We start from the raw sequence: 15,557 nt of genomic DNA on the forward strand, positions 1-15,557 counted from the left end.
CCAGTATCGTAGGCAAGCACGATATGAGGGTTATATATTTGAACAGAAGGAATAAATAGTGGATTTGGCGACATGTGAACTTTTGGTGAGAGGACCATGAATGAAAAAGGAATGAGTTAAAACTAGACATACCCAGCAATGAAACAAGGACAGTACAACGCGCCTAAAGCAGCATTAAAAGCTTCGGGGCGAATAGCATTGGCGATCACTCGGAACATGACCCAGCGTCGTGTTGCCACAAATGCAAAAAGAAGGGTCGTGATGCTTAAATGGCTGCATGGAGGCCCTTCGGGTCGTCCAAATAGGCGATAATCTTTGCCGGTATATTGGCGGCCATTACCTTTCTCTTGGCAGTAAGTTTCTTGTATCCACTCGCATGAGAGTGGGTTAGAAGATTATTGGAGTGATCTGATTTTAGGACGACATTCGTAGCGCCCTTGGCGACCAGCGGCTTGAGGTCCGTAGCTTGAAACTTGGTGGGATGTGGATCGTGCTCCGTAGGTCGGCGCTTGACTGAGCACGTAATAGGGTCAGTCGCCCGGCGCTTCGGGGATAGAATCGACATGGTGAAGGTTGCAATACGGGCGAGAAGACGGGGTTGGAAGGACATATGTAGTGAGTGGGTAAGGACTGAGATGCATTGTTATTAGTGGAATGATATGTTTTCCAAGGGGTAATTTGAGGCTTTTGATTTAGTGAAAGGATTTCTTGTTGGTTTAGTAAATAAATTTCAGTAGGCTAAAGAAGGGCCTCATGGAGTCGTTGTGACCTCGATGTGAACTTCGACACAACAGATGGTGAAATACCAACCACCACAGCCCTGTAGATGGAATGAATGCTCTTACCCCGACGGAAGTGGCGCAAGAAAAGGAAAAGCTAGCCAGCCAGTAGTCACGCCTCCAGAGGGATGTTTTTGTGTTAGTTGATGTTGTCTGAGTACCTTGGCGCCATGGAATTAGGTGTGCAATTCATTGAGCGGCTTCTCAAGTAAGGTTGAAAAGCTTGTTCTCAAATCGGGTATCAAGCAGTTCCAGTTTGTAGGAAAGGATTCTTGGGTCTGGGAAACTACAGGAATTGCCGATTTGAGTGACTGACATTGCCTGGTGGGTGTCATCGGGGTGAATAGAGCAAACTAAGCCAGCCGCCACATGCTAGTATCTTTATCACTAACTTATATGTAGGGATCTATGTACAATACCAAACAATCGATTTAAACGATCGAAAAACAACGCAAAGATATACCCTTAATTGTTCTCGCCTATATCATATGATTGTTGATTCCAGTCTGATTCTGACGATATAGAAGAAAATTGAAGACCAGCCTTCTTTCGCTCGGTGCGCTACTGGGAAGGATTCCTCCAATAGGCCATCGCGGTAACTGGATCGCCGCCACCCTTCACCGTGTTCATATACTCGTCAACCTTCTCTTTGGACATGGAAGCCTGAGACGTCTCTGACGAAAACATGTGCTTTGGCTTGACCGGTGTATCACTGTTGCCGCGAAACATGGTCAGTTTACGGAGGCATTGAGTGATAAGAAAATGCGAGCAGGTCGTCTTGGAACGTACCCATCATATGCTGAGCAGAGAGACGAATCGCTTTCGGAGTCATCTTTGACTGGGTTTCTATAGGGAGACATATTAGTTACACCACTTAAATAAATTTGGGCCTAGGATCAACGTAATGTACCTGTCCTCATTAGACTCCGGATTCGATCCTTTCATGATAACCGGGAAATGCCGGAGCGAGAGCTAGAGCTTAACTGTAGAAACAGTGAGGCAATGTCTCTTCAAGAAACAATAGATTAGGAATACGTCTGGGTGGTATGTCGAATTAGGAAGAGGGAGTTGTCGGTGGTAAGAGTAGGTGGACGCACCGTAAACGAAAGGGAACAGATTTTGGGGATTGGGCAAAGATGCAAGCAACATTGTATAATTAGTAGTGAAGCAGCCAGGTTATATCCAGAAGGAATAATTCATGTGCAACGACAGCCACCCACCATACCTGACTAGCCGTGGGGTAGATAACACATCTTCCGCCGCATTCAATTATAGCACTACGGAGGTTCGGTCGGAAACATGCATGATGCAGGGTGCCGAACCCGGGGGGAACATCTGTCGAGGTTTACTAGTTTGAACGTCAATTCCATAGTAAACACAAAGCAACCTGAAGTCGTCATACCACTAGTACACTCAAGAGACCACCATGCATACTTGTCTTATCACAATGGAAAATCATGCGTAACAGTGCCTTAATATTTTGTTTCTGTTCCTCACATCCCGATACGAAGGTTCATTACCATACGGACTTCTCAGCCGAACTTTTCGATGTGGAGCTTCAAGAATCTAGATATAAGAGTATTGTATATGTGTACCAAAGCTGATAGACGTACCTATAAGTACACCACGTCAGAACTCTGCGTCTCGAGACAACGGCCTGTCGCCACTCGGGCGTTCTTTTGTTTCTGCAAGATCCCGTTCTTGCGGCCCAACCTGCTTCTACTGATGATTTATGCAAAGTGTAAACCTTGGAGTCGAGGCATACAGGACGAGACGCGCTACCCACCACTCAATCCTCAACACTGCACGTAATGGGCGTGACTATCAGAGATTCGGGTACCCGAGGGTGGCATATGCAGGTTGCCGCAGGTTGCCGAAGTTTGTCTCACAACGGTCGTCGAATCGAACAAATTATGCAATCTGCCGAGGTCGCAGAACAACTCTATGCCAACGAATGACGGATGCTATCAGGCTAATTGGGGTACGGTATCGTAAGCAATGAAAAACCAAAGCAGCCAATAATCCACTCTATTTCAAGAAGCATGACGGGGCGAACTGGCACTAAAGGCGGCAATGTACTGGTCTGCGGCACAAATCCTTCCTGCCAACTTTTTACATCTGCCTCTTGGTCGCAAGTTCATCAGCAATACATTGTCGAGGATAATGGAAGCTAGTGCACAAATTTTTTGGGTTAATCACGTCCATGCCTGTGTATTGTCTTCATTTTTATCGAATTGCTCAAGACTTCTGCGTTCACTGCCCCTCTTCCCATCACTACGCGTCGAAACGAGGGGCGAGCACCGTGAGGGATTTACGCACTCGCCTGCATCGCACTACTACCCAGTTCATCACGACCTGGATCATTTAATCGTTGTCAAATACGTATACCATAAGAAAATTCTACATGGATAACGGCTACGTGCACTAGGTTAAACCAACTGAAAAATTAGTTAATCGACTAGTGTCTATTGATCCATGGGAAGTGCAAGAGAATTTGCGAGACGTAGTGGCGGACATATTACCAACATTACAGGCGGGGCAAAGCAAATTCCTGTCTGTATGTTGAGAAGCCTGCACAAGGCAAGCATCCGCCAACTTCGGCACCGTCAAGTGTGCTGTCAATGAAGAGTGAGCGTGTTGACGTATCTTCGGATAGCAATATCAGATATGGGAAACTTGGAGCAGATGTTACACGAAAACCGCAGTTTTATACAACCGTGATGAGCGCTTAACACTCCAAATGCATACCAGAAGCCTCTAGGCCCGCTAGGTGTTTCCATAGACTCTAAGGAATGCCTGTAGTGCACTTAGTGCTGTAGACATTAGGTTCGACATGAAAACTGCAACCCAATACCGGTAACTGTCCTCTGTTAGCTGCATTCGCTTAAAGTACCAATGAATATATGTGGTTAGTCAAAAGACCCTTGAACAAGCTCAGGGGCTTTTGCATTTTGCCTTGGTGAAGCGGTTTACAGTCAATGAGAACTCATCTAGACCGAGAGCACGAGGTAATCTATTAGGAGTCACATGTTTGCGCACCCTGCCCCCTACGTTGCTTTCACCTCTGTGAAGGTACATCGTCGCGACCTTGCCCTCCAAATCCATACGACCCTATGTAGCCATAACGCAAACCTTGCAACCGTCAAATGAGTTGATAGAATGTTCAGTATCGCACAATTGTCGTGGGCTTCCACGCACCCATCCATCAGTTGCGAGGCAGGAAACCCCATTTGATCCAGCTCACGCCGGAGAACCCGGGGAACATCATTCGTCCCCTCAAAACTTCACCTGAACATACCATGAAACACAACTATGCGGGTATCCAACCGAGCAACAAAAGTGACCGAAACCCAGGAATGATAATTCTATGCTGTGTACTTTCCATTGGCTGGGAGACAGACGGATGACTCCATGAGATATGATGATTTCGCCCGAGTCTTGGGCGGGGGGAAATTATGCTGACCGATCACCTCAAATCCAAGACAACCACGGCGCGTTGCACCATGCCGTGAAATAATTTCAACCGATCCAATCCTATCCTCGACCTGGATTGATCGGTCGCTCTCCGCGATCCACTACCGCAAGCCTCGGATGGGTCGAGTTGTCATGTCTCGTGTCTGGCTAGAACATAGCCAGATTGGGGATTCATGGCTCCAGTTCGCTGACTGGCGCCGGAATGCTTGAGGCTTTGAGAAGTCCATAAGAAAAGTTGTCAATTCGATGCGTTTTCATGATAGTGCCTTGAATAGTGCGATGCAAATTTTGATCTTGGCATTCATCTGTTCGCATTTCTCTGACTCCAAATACTGAAGTCTTGCTGTCATGCACCTTCAGCCCTCACCCCACAATCCAAACCTGGTCAGGCGGGCAATAAGATTGACCCACGACCTTGCGGCGTTTGGAGGGGCGAAGGGCAAATGGTCATCAGAGAATGGCGCCGTTCCAGGTGTGAGAACCATGGCTTTATGGCCATTGGCCACAGGCAGTCTGTAGGAAAGCAGGCATATATATAAGCGCTGATCTTATGGCGATGTTGGCATACAATGCGGCTTCCCGTGAACCCTTTATTCTGACAGGTAGACCTTGCATTTAGACGAGCTAATCTTCGGATTTGGCTGAGCTAACTGAATCCCCACATTGATCCAACCATGGATTAGAAGTGTAATTACTGTCTGCAATGTTGGACTGGTCTGCGTGTGCCGCTGGATCTTTCAGTTAATCAACTCCTGGATGGACCGGTCCACCCCAACTTAACTGCAACGCGCGAGAAATAGCAATGATTCAAACCTATTGGGCATTAGATTGAGGTTGGATGCGGAAGATTAGTTAGCTTTGAGTGGAGTGTTTATCGCCGACATGTTACCTAGAAAGAAATATTCCGGGGATTGCTACATACCTAACCGCATTGACCCCCCTTTGAAGCGCATTCCCATTTGCAATACTAATTTCCACCCAACGCGACGCTCCCTTTTCTCTTCAACCACCTTTTCTCAATAACAACAGCATAGTGAATGACTAGTATTTGGCAGACAACTATGTCTAATTCTAAAAGCCGTATCGAACGCGCCAAAAATCTTGAATATCTGGGCCACAATACCAGACCATCGATGCGCAAATCCGGCATCTCACCACCAAAGCAAATTAAACTTGAAGCGTACCTAAAAGCAGCCAAAGAGTTCCTCTGCGACACACCGCAGAAGTTGCAGGGCCTACTTACGCACTTACGTGATATTGAGAGGGAATTTATCGGTGTTCATCGTTGTCTATGCGGCGTACTACAGAAGGCCGGGAAGGGCCTCGACGTGAGTTAGCTCACGCGATTACGGGAGAAACTTCATAATTTCAAGCCAGATGTACGTCAGACCGTTAAGAAGAACTGGGTATTCTGTAAGGGTGCATTGTTTCCCTAGAATATGCCATCTTTACCACTGTATCTTGATCGCTTTGGTGGCAAAACCAATACATGCAAGCGCGCCCGAGTCAACAAGGGTAACGAAGACCAGAGTGGTACCATCTGGCTGGACGGCCTACTATCCTACGAAGCAGGGCAGTCAATAGCACTCGATGATCAACCTGTCTCAGTATATCATCTTCCTATACCGCAGTAGCAGGAACAGCACAGGAGAAAAAAGAACAGATTCTCAGCTGTATCGGCAAAAATGGCGGAGAGCTGTTCGAGATCGACAAGAGCAACTTTGCCAACACCTGCTCCGACCCGAGACTTAAGACGACCAAAAGACGCTCGCGGCTTGGTGCGCGGAGCTTACTCCGGGCTCCGCTTCTCATTCGAGCATGAAAATTGGTAAGGATTTGATTTTTAACCCTCCAGTGAACCGAGTCTGTGGCCATGTATACTTACCCTCGGCAGGTCATTTGGCCGCGAATGACGATGGGCAGCTGGCCTGCGTGGGACACCCCGACCGTGCCTGGAACAGACCCGAGTGCCAGGGCAAGCCGAATGGGGTGTTGCGGAGTGGGAACTTGTTTTGTGGAGCCTAATCTTGGTGGAAAAATGTGACGTCACATTGGGTTTCTGGGGTAGGAGGATAGGAGACACCAGACTTGGCAGAAGAGTCTACCCCTAATTGCATTTCTGGCGCCTGATATGATAATTGACAATGGTATACCTAGGAATAGATTCCGGCGAGACACCTTGACAACACAAGCAGAAGCCAAGAAACTTGCCCGTGATAAGAAGCATGCACACGTCTCGTTGCAATAGATCAAGTTCCGCAAGGCCGTAGACTATTCCTGATGATGTTCACGTAACCATTGTGAAAGATGCCCATAGTTCAGTCTTAATGTAAAACATTCATTCCAGCTTCCGCATCTATGAGTCTCGAGTCGTCTTGGTCATCCCACAAGAGAGTATCGTTTCGGTCTTGGACAAAATATGGCTCAGTCTTCCACAAGTTATGAACGGACAATAGTCGCTATTGCACACGGACCACACCTTAGACATGAATCTTGAAGACTTCGACTAGATCCCTGTCAGATAGAGGATTACGTAATATTGATCTTCTAGAACAATACATATCTTCCTTAAATGAAGTAGAAGACAATTGTCAAGACTCGCTCTGTTGAACAGTCTCGCACTCCACTTCATAGTATCCTCAGTATGAATGACAACACAGCGCTAAATGCAAGTTTGCAGGGTCAGTTTTTCGACGGATTTCAACCTTCAATTAGAATCTACGTAATAACCGCCAACCAAGGCCTGTCTCGAAGACATCTGTAGGCTGTAATTGGCCTGTCAATCGACGTCTTCTAGCTTCTTTTGCGGCATCAGAAAAGCTCTTTTTGGCTACTCTACGTAGTCCTTCACGATACTTGGCGAGAACTCTCTGTGCTTTAGCTACCTCATCTTCAACCTTCCTCTTCACCATCTCTCTACCTTCTGCGACGGATAAAACTCCACCAGATTGAAGATGATAGTTCTTCGTAGCGCGCCGTTGTTTTGATATACGTTTGGCGTACTTTGTACGGCTAAGATCGCGCTTAGTCTGTATAAGCTCGGTCGCATTACGAGGGACCCTTTAACAAAGCGACTAAGTCGATAGGCTAGATCTGGACTAATACCAAGCTCTGGATCAGTAAGACAGTTCGTAATCTTGCTAGCTACTTTATTAATTTGTCGAAAAGTAGTAGGTGTGCCTTCGTATGACGAAGATGAAGGGGCTGGTGGTGGTGATGGCGTCTTTGGTATACGTTCTTCAATCTCTTGTAGTATTGGATGAGGGTAAAATGGATATATACCGGTTTTCTTGAAGGCTGACTGGATAGTATTCGCTTTGAAGGTCTTTTTGCGTACATCTTCGATAATTGAGAGGAACTCTAGCTTGGTTATATTGGTACATCCATCCCGTACTAGCTGATCGAGGGACTTCGCATGCCAGTGCTTATATGGCTGAAAAACAACCACATCTAGTGGCTATAAGAGATGAGTAAGATGGGGGGGCAAGCCGAAGGGTATAATATCGTGGTCGTTGCAGTACTGGATAAACTGCTTTGTATGGTGGCTGCCGTGGCCGTCTAAGATCAATAGTCGCTTTCGACCTTTCTGCGTTTTCTTAGAGTGTTGTTCGAAGTGCATAAGCCACTCGAGAGATATCTCGTCATTCGAATAGCCTGTATCTACCGGCCGTAGCTTCGTATCTGGATGAAGGTCTTGCGCGTACCACTGAGCCGAGTGGATAGTCCCCGTGAGTATGAGGAAAGCTGGTATTACGTCGCCAGCAGCAGAGATAGCTTCAATAGCTGTCGCTGTCTCTCTATTTTCTGGTAGGCAGAAGTAATGGGCCCTCTTGCGCTTAGTGATGATAAGTTGATCCTTACCAACACCAATCCGGAAGCCAGTCTTGTCCATATTCCAGAGATCAGAGGGATAGATTCCTTCTTCCCGGAGGACTCTCTCAAGCCGTGTAAAATACTCTCGTATAGTGTCGAGGTTTTCAGCAGTCTGGCGGTTTGAATGGAGCTTCCGCTGGGAAGCGTGGAAGTAGCTATGGCGCTTGAGGAAACGTGTAGTCCAGTTTGATCCGACTGTTGGTGGTGGCTGATTTGGTAGAACCTGGACTCTCTCACGTAATATCGTATTTGCAGCGTCGGTAACGAATTCTACGCGAACCGCAAGATTGATCCTATCAAGGCGGTCGATTTAATTACAGAGGGCCTTTTCTTCGGCTTCAGATAGTAGTTTGTTGAGTCCTCCGTGGTTCTTAGTCTTCCCAGCTTGCTTGACACGGTATCGGAGGGTCTCGCGTTTTACGCCGCTTTCTCGCGCAATCTTGGCAATTTTGGCTTGAGGATGCTCTTGCATGTAGAGGACGGCCTCCTGTAGCTGTGAGTCCATTGCGATTGGAAAAAGCTAATGAATTGACGAAGATAGGATAGGTTGAAGTTGAAAGTGTCGAGAAACTGGCCAAGTTGGTGAGCTCAAGCGAATCCGAAATAAGTGGGGTGTGGCACGGGTATATCACGCGTATTCCCATACAGAAGCGTCAAAGGGTCCGCCTAGCACCAAGAAAAGGGGAACCCAAATGGGACCACATCATCAGCCTCAAAACCAATCCCTGCCACGACCTCCTGCGAAGACTGTCACGGTTGCAAGACGAGCAAACATTGCATCCGGCTCAAGCAAATTTACAAGTGCGTCTGTTCCGGAGCCTCAAAAAACTGGGAATGGGTATGTGCAAGAAATAATCGACGCCATAGTCGGGTCTTTTCCCCCCTGATGTTAGGTTTGTGGGAGTATGGCGGAGATCAGGGTATGCCAGAAAGCAGCAATCGACTACTAGGGAGTCCGAAATAGCGAGTTGAAGTTGCGCAGATTCTTCTTCGTAGGGTCGTTCATCAGTTTGGGGTTATGAAACATATGCTCTGCTGGAGGATCCCGAGAGCGGTCTGGTCAAGGATCAGATGGCCATCACCGTTAAGCGCGCTACTAGTAGGTTTCATGGTACATCGAGGGTGACGCACCGTTGAGGCCGAGGAGCAGGTAGCCTGGAACTCTGAAGCTTTGAGAGGCATAACGTTGTTAGATAGAGTTGATCTCCATCTTCTCTACTGCATCTTGCACTGTAAAAGCCTCCGAACAATGGACGCAGCCTGGAGTTTTGAACATTTCAGATACCACGTGAGCAGTAGCGTCCTTCGAACTAGAAACGAACCCTGTGGAGACCTCTTTCGTTTCTTATGCTCCCCGTCTTTCCGAGGTGGTGGAGCATTCCGAGGCCGCACTTCGCTTGCGGACCGGATTTGCCAGTCTGGGCATTTAAGCTTCCCCCTTGGAACGCATCATCAACTTCCGGGAGTCCGAGCTATCCGAGAGTATGGGACGACTATGCAGTTGATGCAAGGCTCTTTTGTTGTTTTCCCAAAGTTGGTGATGAGGTTGTATTGTCATGAGTCGTACGTCCTTGGCACGGTGATAACTGGTTAGAGCCATGGTCGTTCTCCAGGTGGATTGTGAACACCTTGGATCACCTGAAAGACGTCAAAACTCCGAAGAGTGGCTGATCATAGTTGAATTGTAGACATTGTTTTCTCAACTGAATCGTTGAAGAACGACTAGCTTTCCGTCATATTGCAACTCACCCAGCGGACACGAAGGATAAACCCCTGGAGAATCGGAGTCTCGGGCCCGTAATTCTAGCAATCCTTGCCGAACGCAAAATCTAGAACGTTAACGCTAAAATCCCCATCCCAAACTGGGTATCATTTTGCCAAGCTGGCCCCAGCCCAAACTTTAATCGCATACTTGAGACGAGCTCATAAGACTTGAGGCGAATTTTGAGACGATAAAGTCTTGGTGTCGCAGAGAAAATCGCAGCAAATCTGTATCGGTCACAACTTTGTGTTCCTGGAGCCACCCCTTCCAGTCGCAAATATGCCATCCGTTATGATCTGCAGATGGGTAGGTTTCTGCTGAAGTCTATTCTTTGGATGGCACGATGTTGGGACGAAGACCGTTGGGGAGTATAGATGATAGTATATAAGAACTAGTTAACAGCCTCCTAGACAGCCTTCTCTATCATCACATCAACACATTCACTTCCATTCTTGTCTTTTTCGAATTCTGTGGCCGGCTCACACTCTCTTTCTGGTTTATCCTCTGTATTAAAAATACTTTTTTTTATACCAACTCTCTTTCAAGTCGACCCATTCCACCAAGTTCAAGATGAAGTCCCAAACCTCCGTCATGCTTCTCACCGTGCTGGCCGCCGTGGTACAAGCCGTCCCCACGATTCCCGCCTTCAGGAAGCTGCACCGCCGTCAGGTCGCCAACGCCACAGCCGACCTCGTTCTCCCTGACGGTCGCATCGCCGCGGACGCCGTCGCCGAGGACTTCAACGTCCTCGCCAGTGTCTTCAAGAGCGCCGTGGTCAAGGGCGATGGCCTCGTCTTCAGCGATCTAATCGTTTTCCCCGAGGTTGCCTCACCCTCCATCTTCGACGTCGCCACCAACACCAAGGCCTTTGAGATCACCCTGTCGGACGCGTCCATCTTCATACCCGAAGGCGGCGAGGCCCAAGAAAACATCCGCCGTGCCGATTTGCTTCCCAGCATTCGATCCACGCTGGACGATGTGGCCACCACTGGTGTCCGGACTATGCACTTTTCGGTCCAGTCCGATGCTGACAGGCCTTTGAACTTGACCCACGACTACCAGATCATGAACCTCGAATCTGCAGATTTCACTTTCCATCAGATTGATGTTCGTACTGGTGGCGATGCCGGCGAGAACATCGTAGTCAACGGCAACTCGCAGACAGCTGGCGGCGCCCCGACTTTGTTTACCACCCCCTTCACTGCGGGCGAGTTCCAGAACTTTGCGCTGCAGATGGACTTCGACGCCAAGTAAGTCATCATAGACCTCATCCTAGATGTAATCGGTACTGACTCTTCAACCAGCACCGTCCAGGTCTTTCACAGCACCGGAGACGCCCCGCTGGAATCTGTTACTGAGGCCGTTGCCAATGGTACGTTTCTATCCCAGATATATGCTGTACTAATCAATTCGCTAACTTACCGCAACAGATCTTGCTGGAAATGGCGAGTACCACTTCTCTCTGCAGAAGAACCCCGTTGGCACAGCTGCTCAGCCGACTGGTATCGACGAGGGTATCATCTTTGGTGGTATCTTTATGGAAGCTGACACGGTTACTCTTTCATGAGCAACCACACTGGGCTGGAATATGAGATGTCAGGAATGAAAAAGGGCACCATGATATATTAGAACTAATGATAGAGACATCGATATCTTTAGCAGTAGCCTCCAACTTCGGTGTTGGTGCTAGACATGAATGAGACTTTGGGGCAAATTATTGTTTAATTCCATTTTCCGGCTGCATGGCAACGCTGAACCTGCAATGATCTATATCTCTAGGATCCATTACATCGTGTGAATAACCAGGTTGGTCAGGTTCCGTTACTGGTGCATTTGAGAATTGCCTCATCCTAATGTATCGCCCACTCAAATACAACTCGCACACATATGCCGCCTGCCGTCTGCAGACCTCAGATTATAATTGGCAATCATTTCTCCTTTTTCGCCTCAGCCTTCTCAAGCGGGTCATCGGCAGCAGAAGTCTGCTCTGGGTCGATGTCATCCGCCTCCTCACCAATAGCCGCATCTAGGGAGTCCTCGCCTACCATTCCGCTTGCGGCAGACGGGCCCTTTTCATTCTTAGCCTCGGCCTTCTCGATCGAATCATCCGCATCAGTGGTAGTTTCAGGGCCTGTAGTCCCGTCAGCTTCCGCAGCAAAATGAATTGTGAATGATTCGGGGTACCTTTAGCGGGAGATATTTTGCTTTTCTGGCGTTACTTGTAGAATTTGACCTCTTCTGCGAATGTTCTACGAGTAGTACAGTTCAGCAACGAAATATATAAAGTTTAGTCGAATTATTGTAGAAGGATTCTTTCGACTGAGTCAACCTCCCCCTTCGCAATATTTATCGTTGCGATCGCCAGTGTTCTTGTAAATCTTGTTCGTTGGTGTTTGTGTGCCGCTGTGATGTCACTTCCTCCTCGGCCGAGTGTAGGGTGTCGCACACAATTATCCAACATGAGGCTGATTGGTTGGGTTCATATTGAGCCGTCTTCGTACATCTCATGCACGACATTTCGATGCTGCTCTATGCATGCTCACAAGGTGTTCCCAATAGACTGGATCGATTTTCCGATTGGATCGTTTTGAAAAAATTTCGACCAATGTCGATCCGATTGGTAACGCAGCAGGAAAGTTAGGACGAAGGTGATTTCATGTGGTCATGTTTGCAGCACAACTGTTGACTGTTAGTTATACTGCATACCGAGGTCCGTCCGAGTAGATAAAACCAGACAATACTAAGTGCGTACCTTTGATATCATGACGATACCCCTGTCACCCTTTATATTTTCGTTCAAGGCTAGAATAGCAATATATTCTTACACTTCACGGGAATACATCTCCGTCACCCCTCGTGGCTTTTGCATGACCTGCAACATATAGTAAGTCTCTAACATGATACATAAAGCTTATCTTATCCTCGACCTTTTAATTATATCTAAAAACGGACAACGATACTTGTAAAACTAAGTAGCTCTGAATCGTTCGGGTTGATGTATGTGCTCGGCCGGTGGTCGTTTCCACGATGTGAGCTCGCCACATCACGCAATATACAAAATTGAGGCTGTAATCGTCTCGGTCATTTGTTTGCATATCGTAACTGCATTCTAGGTTCACTTGCGTCAAATGATATTTCCAGAATCCCCAATTCTTATAGTGACCCCTTTTATTGCCGTTTACGCTCAGCCCCTTTTCTGCACAACTCACCATGCATTTCATGGAGCAAGTATCCTCCATATTATTTCGTACAGTTTTCCAGATTATTATAATGCCTTTTTCAACAAAATAGAAGCAGATTGCAACAAGCTTCTCCTCACCTAGGAAAAGGCTTTGAGTTGGGCTTGCCAAGCACACTTCGTGATCGTGTTTCACGCCAAGGGGCACGGGCCGACCAGCCACCAGCTGAAATACCACTCCTCATTTTGAGCAAATATTGCAAACCACGACCCTTGGTCAATCTTTATTCTTGAATAATACCACCGATACGTACATCTGCAAAACCCGTCACGATGTCAGGCGAATACAATCATGAATCCACCCCCCTCCTCCCCGCGACCATCCCGCGCCGCATCCCCACGTTAACCAATGGTGTCGCCCACGAAGGCGAAAGCGGCCGCAGCGGTTTCCACCCGCGGCACTTCTTCCAAGTCCTGTGGCGCAGCTCCTGCACTGTATCCATGCTGGTCAACGTCCTATGGCCCTTTGTACCTCTGGCCATCATCCTGCACTTCGTCACCAAGGCCCACCTATGGATCTTCGCCATGAGCTACGTCGGCATGGTACCTTCGGCCAATTTGCTGGGGTTTGCGGGGCAGGAGTTCGCACGCAAGATGCCCAAGGTGGCGGGGATTTTGATCGAGACTACGTTTGGGTCTATTGTGGAGATTATTCTGTTTCTGGTGCTGATTGTGAAGCATAATGCTGAGGAGGGGAATGGAGATGAGGGGAATCTCATCCCTATTATCCAGGCGGCTATTTTGGGGTCCGTTCTGACCAATCTGTTGCTGTGTCTGGGCCTCTGCTTTTTCTTCGGTGGTATTCGACACCAGACTCAAAAGTTCCATGCCATCGTTTCTGAGGTAGGCAGTGGGCTTCTGCTGGTGGCCGCCTTCGCCCTGCTCATTCCGAGTGCGTTCTACTCGGCCCTCAAATCCGAGACCGTCCCCTTGCTCGGAGCTCTCCATGAAACCTTTACCGAACGAAAGCTACAGGAGGATGTCTTGAAGATCAGTCAGACTACATCGATCGTTTTGATCGTGGCGTTCTTCCTCTACATCTGGTTCTGTGCAAGCAGTCAGCACAGTATCTTTGATGAAGTCATCGAAATGGATGAGCACAGGGATGCGGATCGAGAGGACGATATGGCCAAGCCGAAGTTCACCATGACTGAGACGATCATCGCTTTGCTCGTTTCGATTACCTGTGTGACACTGCTCCTGATTTTCCTGGTCGAGGAGATTGAGCATGTGGTTGAAAGTGGTGTTCCAGACCAGTTCCTGGGTCTCATTCTCCTACCACTTGTCGAGAAGGCCGCGGAGCACTTGACAGCTATCGATGAAGCATGGGGTAAGTCTCTAATGAACTATTCTCAGCCTGAACATTTACTGATCATATTCCATGATAGACGGTGTAATCAACGTGGCTCTTTACCATTGCCTCGGTCCCTCGATACAGACTGCGCTTTTCAATGGACCGCTTGTCGTCCTGGTCGGTTGGGCGTTAGGCAAACCCATGGATCTAAACTTCGAGATCTTCATGGTTGCACTACTGGTCCTCTCTATTCTAGTGGTTGGAAACTTCCTTAGGGATGGTGACAGCAATTGGCTTGAAGGTGCCCTTCTTGTTGTAAGTACATTCAATTATCGGTTTACCGCGATGTACCTTTAACGAACGCCCGCAACAGGTCGTTTACGTGATTATTGCCATTGCTGCGTGGTACTATCCCAATCCAGACGTGGCTGCCTCAAATGGGCTCGAAGGCCTCGATGGTGTAAAAAACGTGACCATTAGTGTGGAGATGCTGGAGCAAATCCGGAAGCTGCTGCAACAGACTTAGGAGATTCTTGGGTGTTGCTCGAGTCGGACCCTTAAGGTGGTATGGGACTGCTTCTGGGTAACGGGACTGGTTATATATAGCACTTGACTGTACGAGATGTTTCAAGAGGCGTGTAAGTAGGCATAGATATTACGGTCCTGTACCTTCTCATAGAAGTAGCATGAACGAGGCCGGTATTCAGGGCTCGGGCGTTGTAGGTTCAATAGTCTCAAACCCAGACGCGCTCCTCTTCAAGGTAGGGGAATACTCCGTCTCATCAACCGTGCAAATCGTAAACAGTGTCGGTATGGACTCACTTCCTTTATCTTGCTTCGTTTCGTCGAAACTCTTTTGTCGGTGAGCTCATGATTGGCCCGCGTCAGCAGCGATATCGATCCACAAGAAGCGAGACTTGCTTCCGCACTTTAAGCCACATGATGAACACAAGAACACCATAATTACAAGTAACAACGCCAGCCTAAAAAGTATAACCGCCCGTCCAGACACACCGCCCGAAGCCAGCTTGTCGACACTGATAATCTGAGAGACTTTTTCAGCACTGATGATCGATGAAGATACGGTTGAAATTCTGCCCCCAGAAGACGCTTCAAAGGGTACCGGCCTCTTATTTG

The 15,557-nt window shown here is 48.0% G+C and overlaps 3 protein-coding genes across 3 annotated transcripts; 2 read left to right on the top strand and 1 right to left on the bottom strand.

The window, feature by feature from the left end:
- Positions 1-1,283: 1,283 nt before the first annotated feature.
- Positions 1,284-1,724, bottom strand: BCR38DRAFT_526579 (uncharacterized protein; the record flags this gene model as incomplete). The annotated part of the gene is made up of 3 exons (XM_040865362.1): positions 1,284-1,491; positions 1,569-1,625; positions 1,690-1,724. 3 exons carry the CDS (start codon positions 1,722-1,724, stop codon positions 1,341-1,343), a joined length of 243 nt encoding a protein of 80 aa, XP_040712434.1. The 3' UTR covers positions 1,284-1,340.
- Positions 1,725-10,479: 8,755 nt separating this feature from the next.
- Positions 10,480-11,597, top strand: BCR38DRAFT_398030 (uncharacterized protein; the record flags this gene model as incomplete). Its single annotated transcript, XM_040857681.1, has 3 exons — positions 10,480-11,138; positions 11,193-11,260; positions 11,319-11,597. The coding sequence occupies 3 exons, from the start codon at positions 10,480-10,482 to the stop codon at positions 11,453-11,455; spliced, it is 864 nt and encodes a 287-aa protein (XP_040712435.1). The 3' UTR covers positions 11,456-11,597.
- Positions 11,598-13,344: 1,747 nt separating this feature from the next.
- On the top strand, positions 13,345-15,143 carry BCR38DRAFT_526581 (uncharacterized protein). Its single transcript, XM_040865363.1, has 3 exons — positions 13,345-14,456; positions 14,515-14,735; positions 14,794-15,143. Exons 1-3 carry the CDS (start codon positions 13,400-13,402, stop codon positions 14,944-14,946), a joined length of 1,431 nt encoding a protein of 476 aa, XP_040712436.1. The 5' UTR covers positions 13,345-13,399; the 3' UTR covers positions 14,947-15,143.
- The last annotated feature ends 414 nt before the right edge of the window (positions 15,144-15,557 follow it).

The sequence above is a fragment of the Pseudomassariella vexata genome (assembly GCF_002105095.1).
Source record: "Pseudomassariella vexata strain CBS 129021 chromosome Unknown BCR38scaffold_12, whole genome shotgun sequence".
Taxonomy (NCBI): domain Eukaryota; kingdom Fungi; phylum Ascomycota; class Sordariomycetes; order Amphisphaeriales; family Pseudomassariaceae; genus Pseudomassariella; species Pseudomassariella vexata.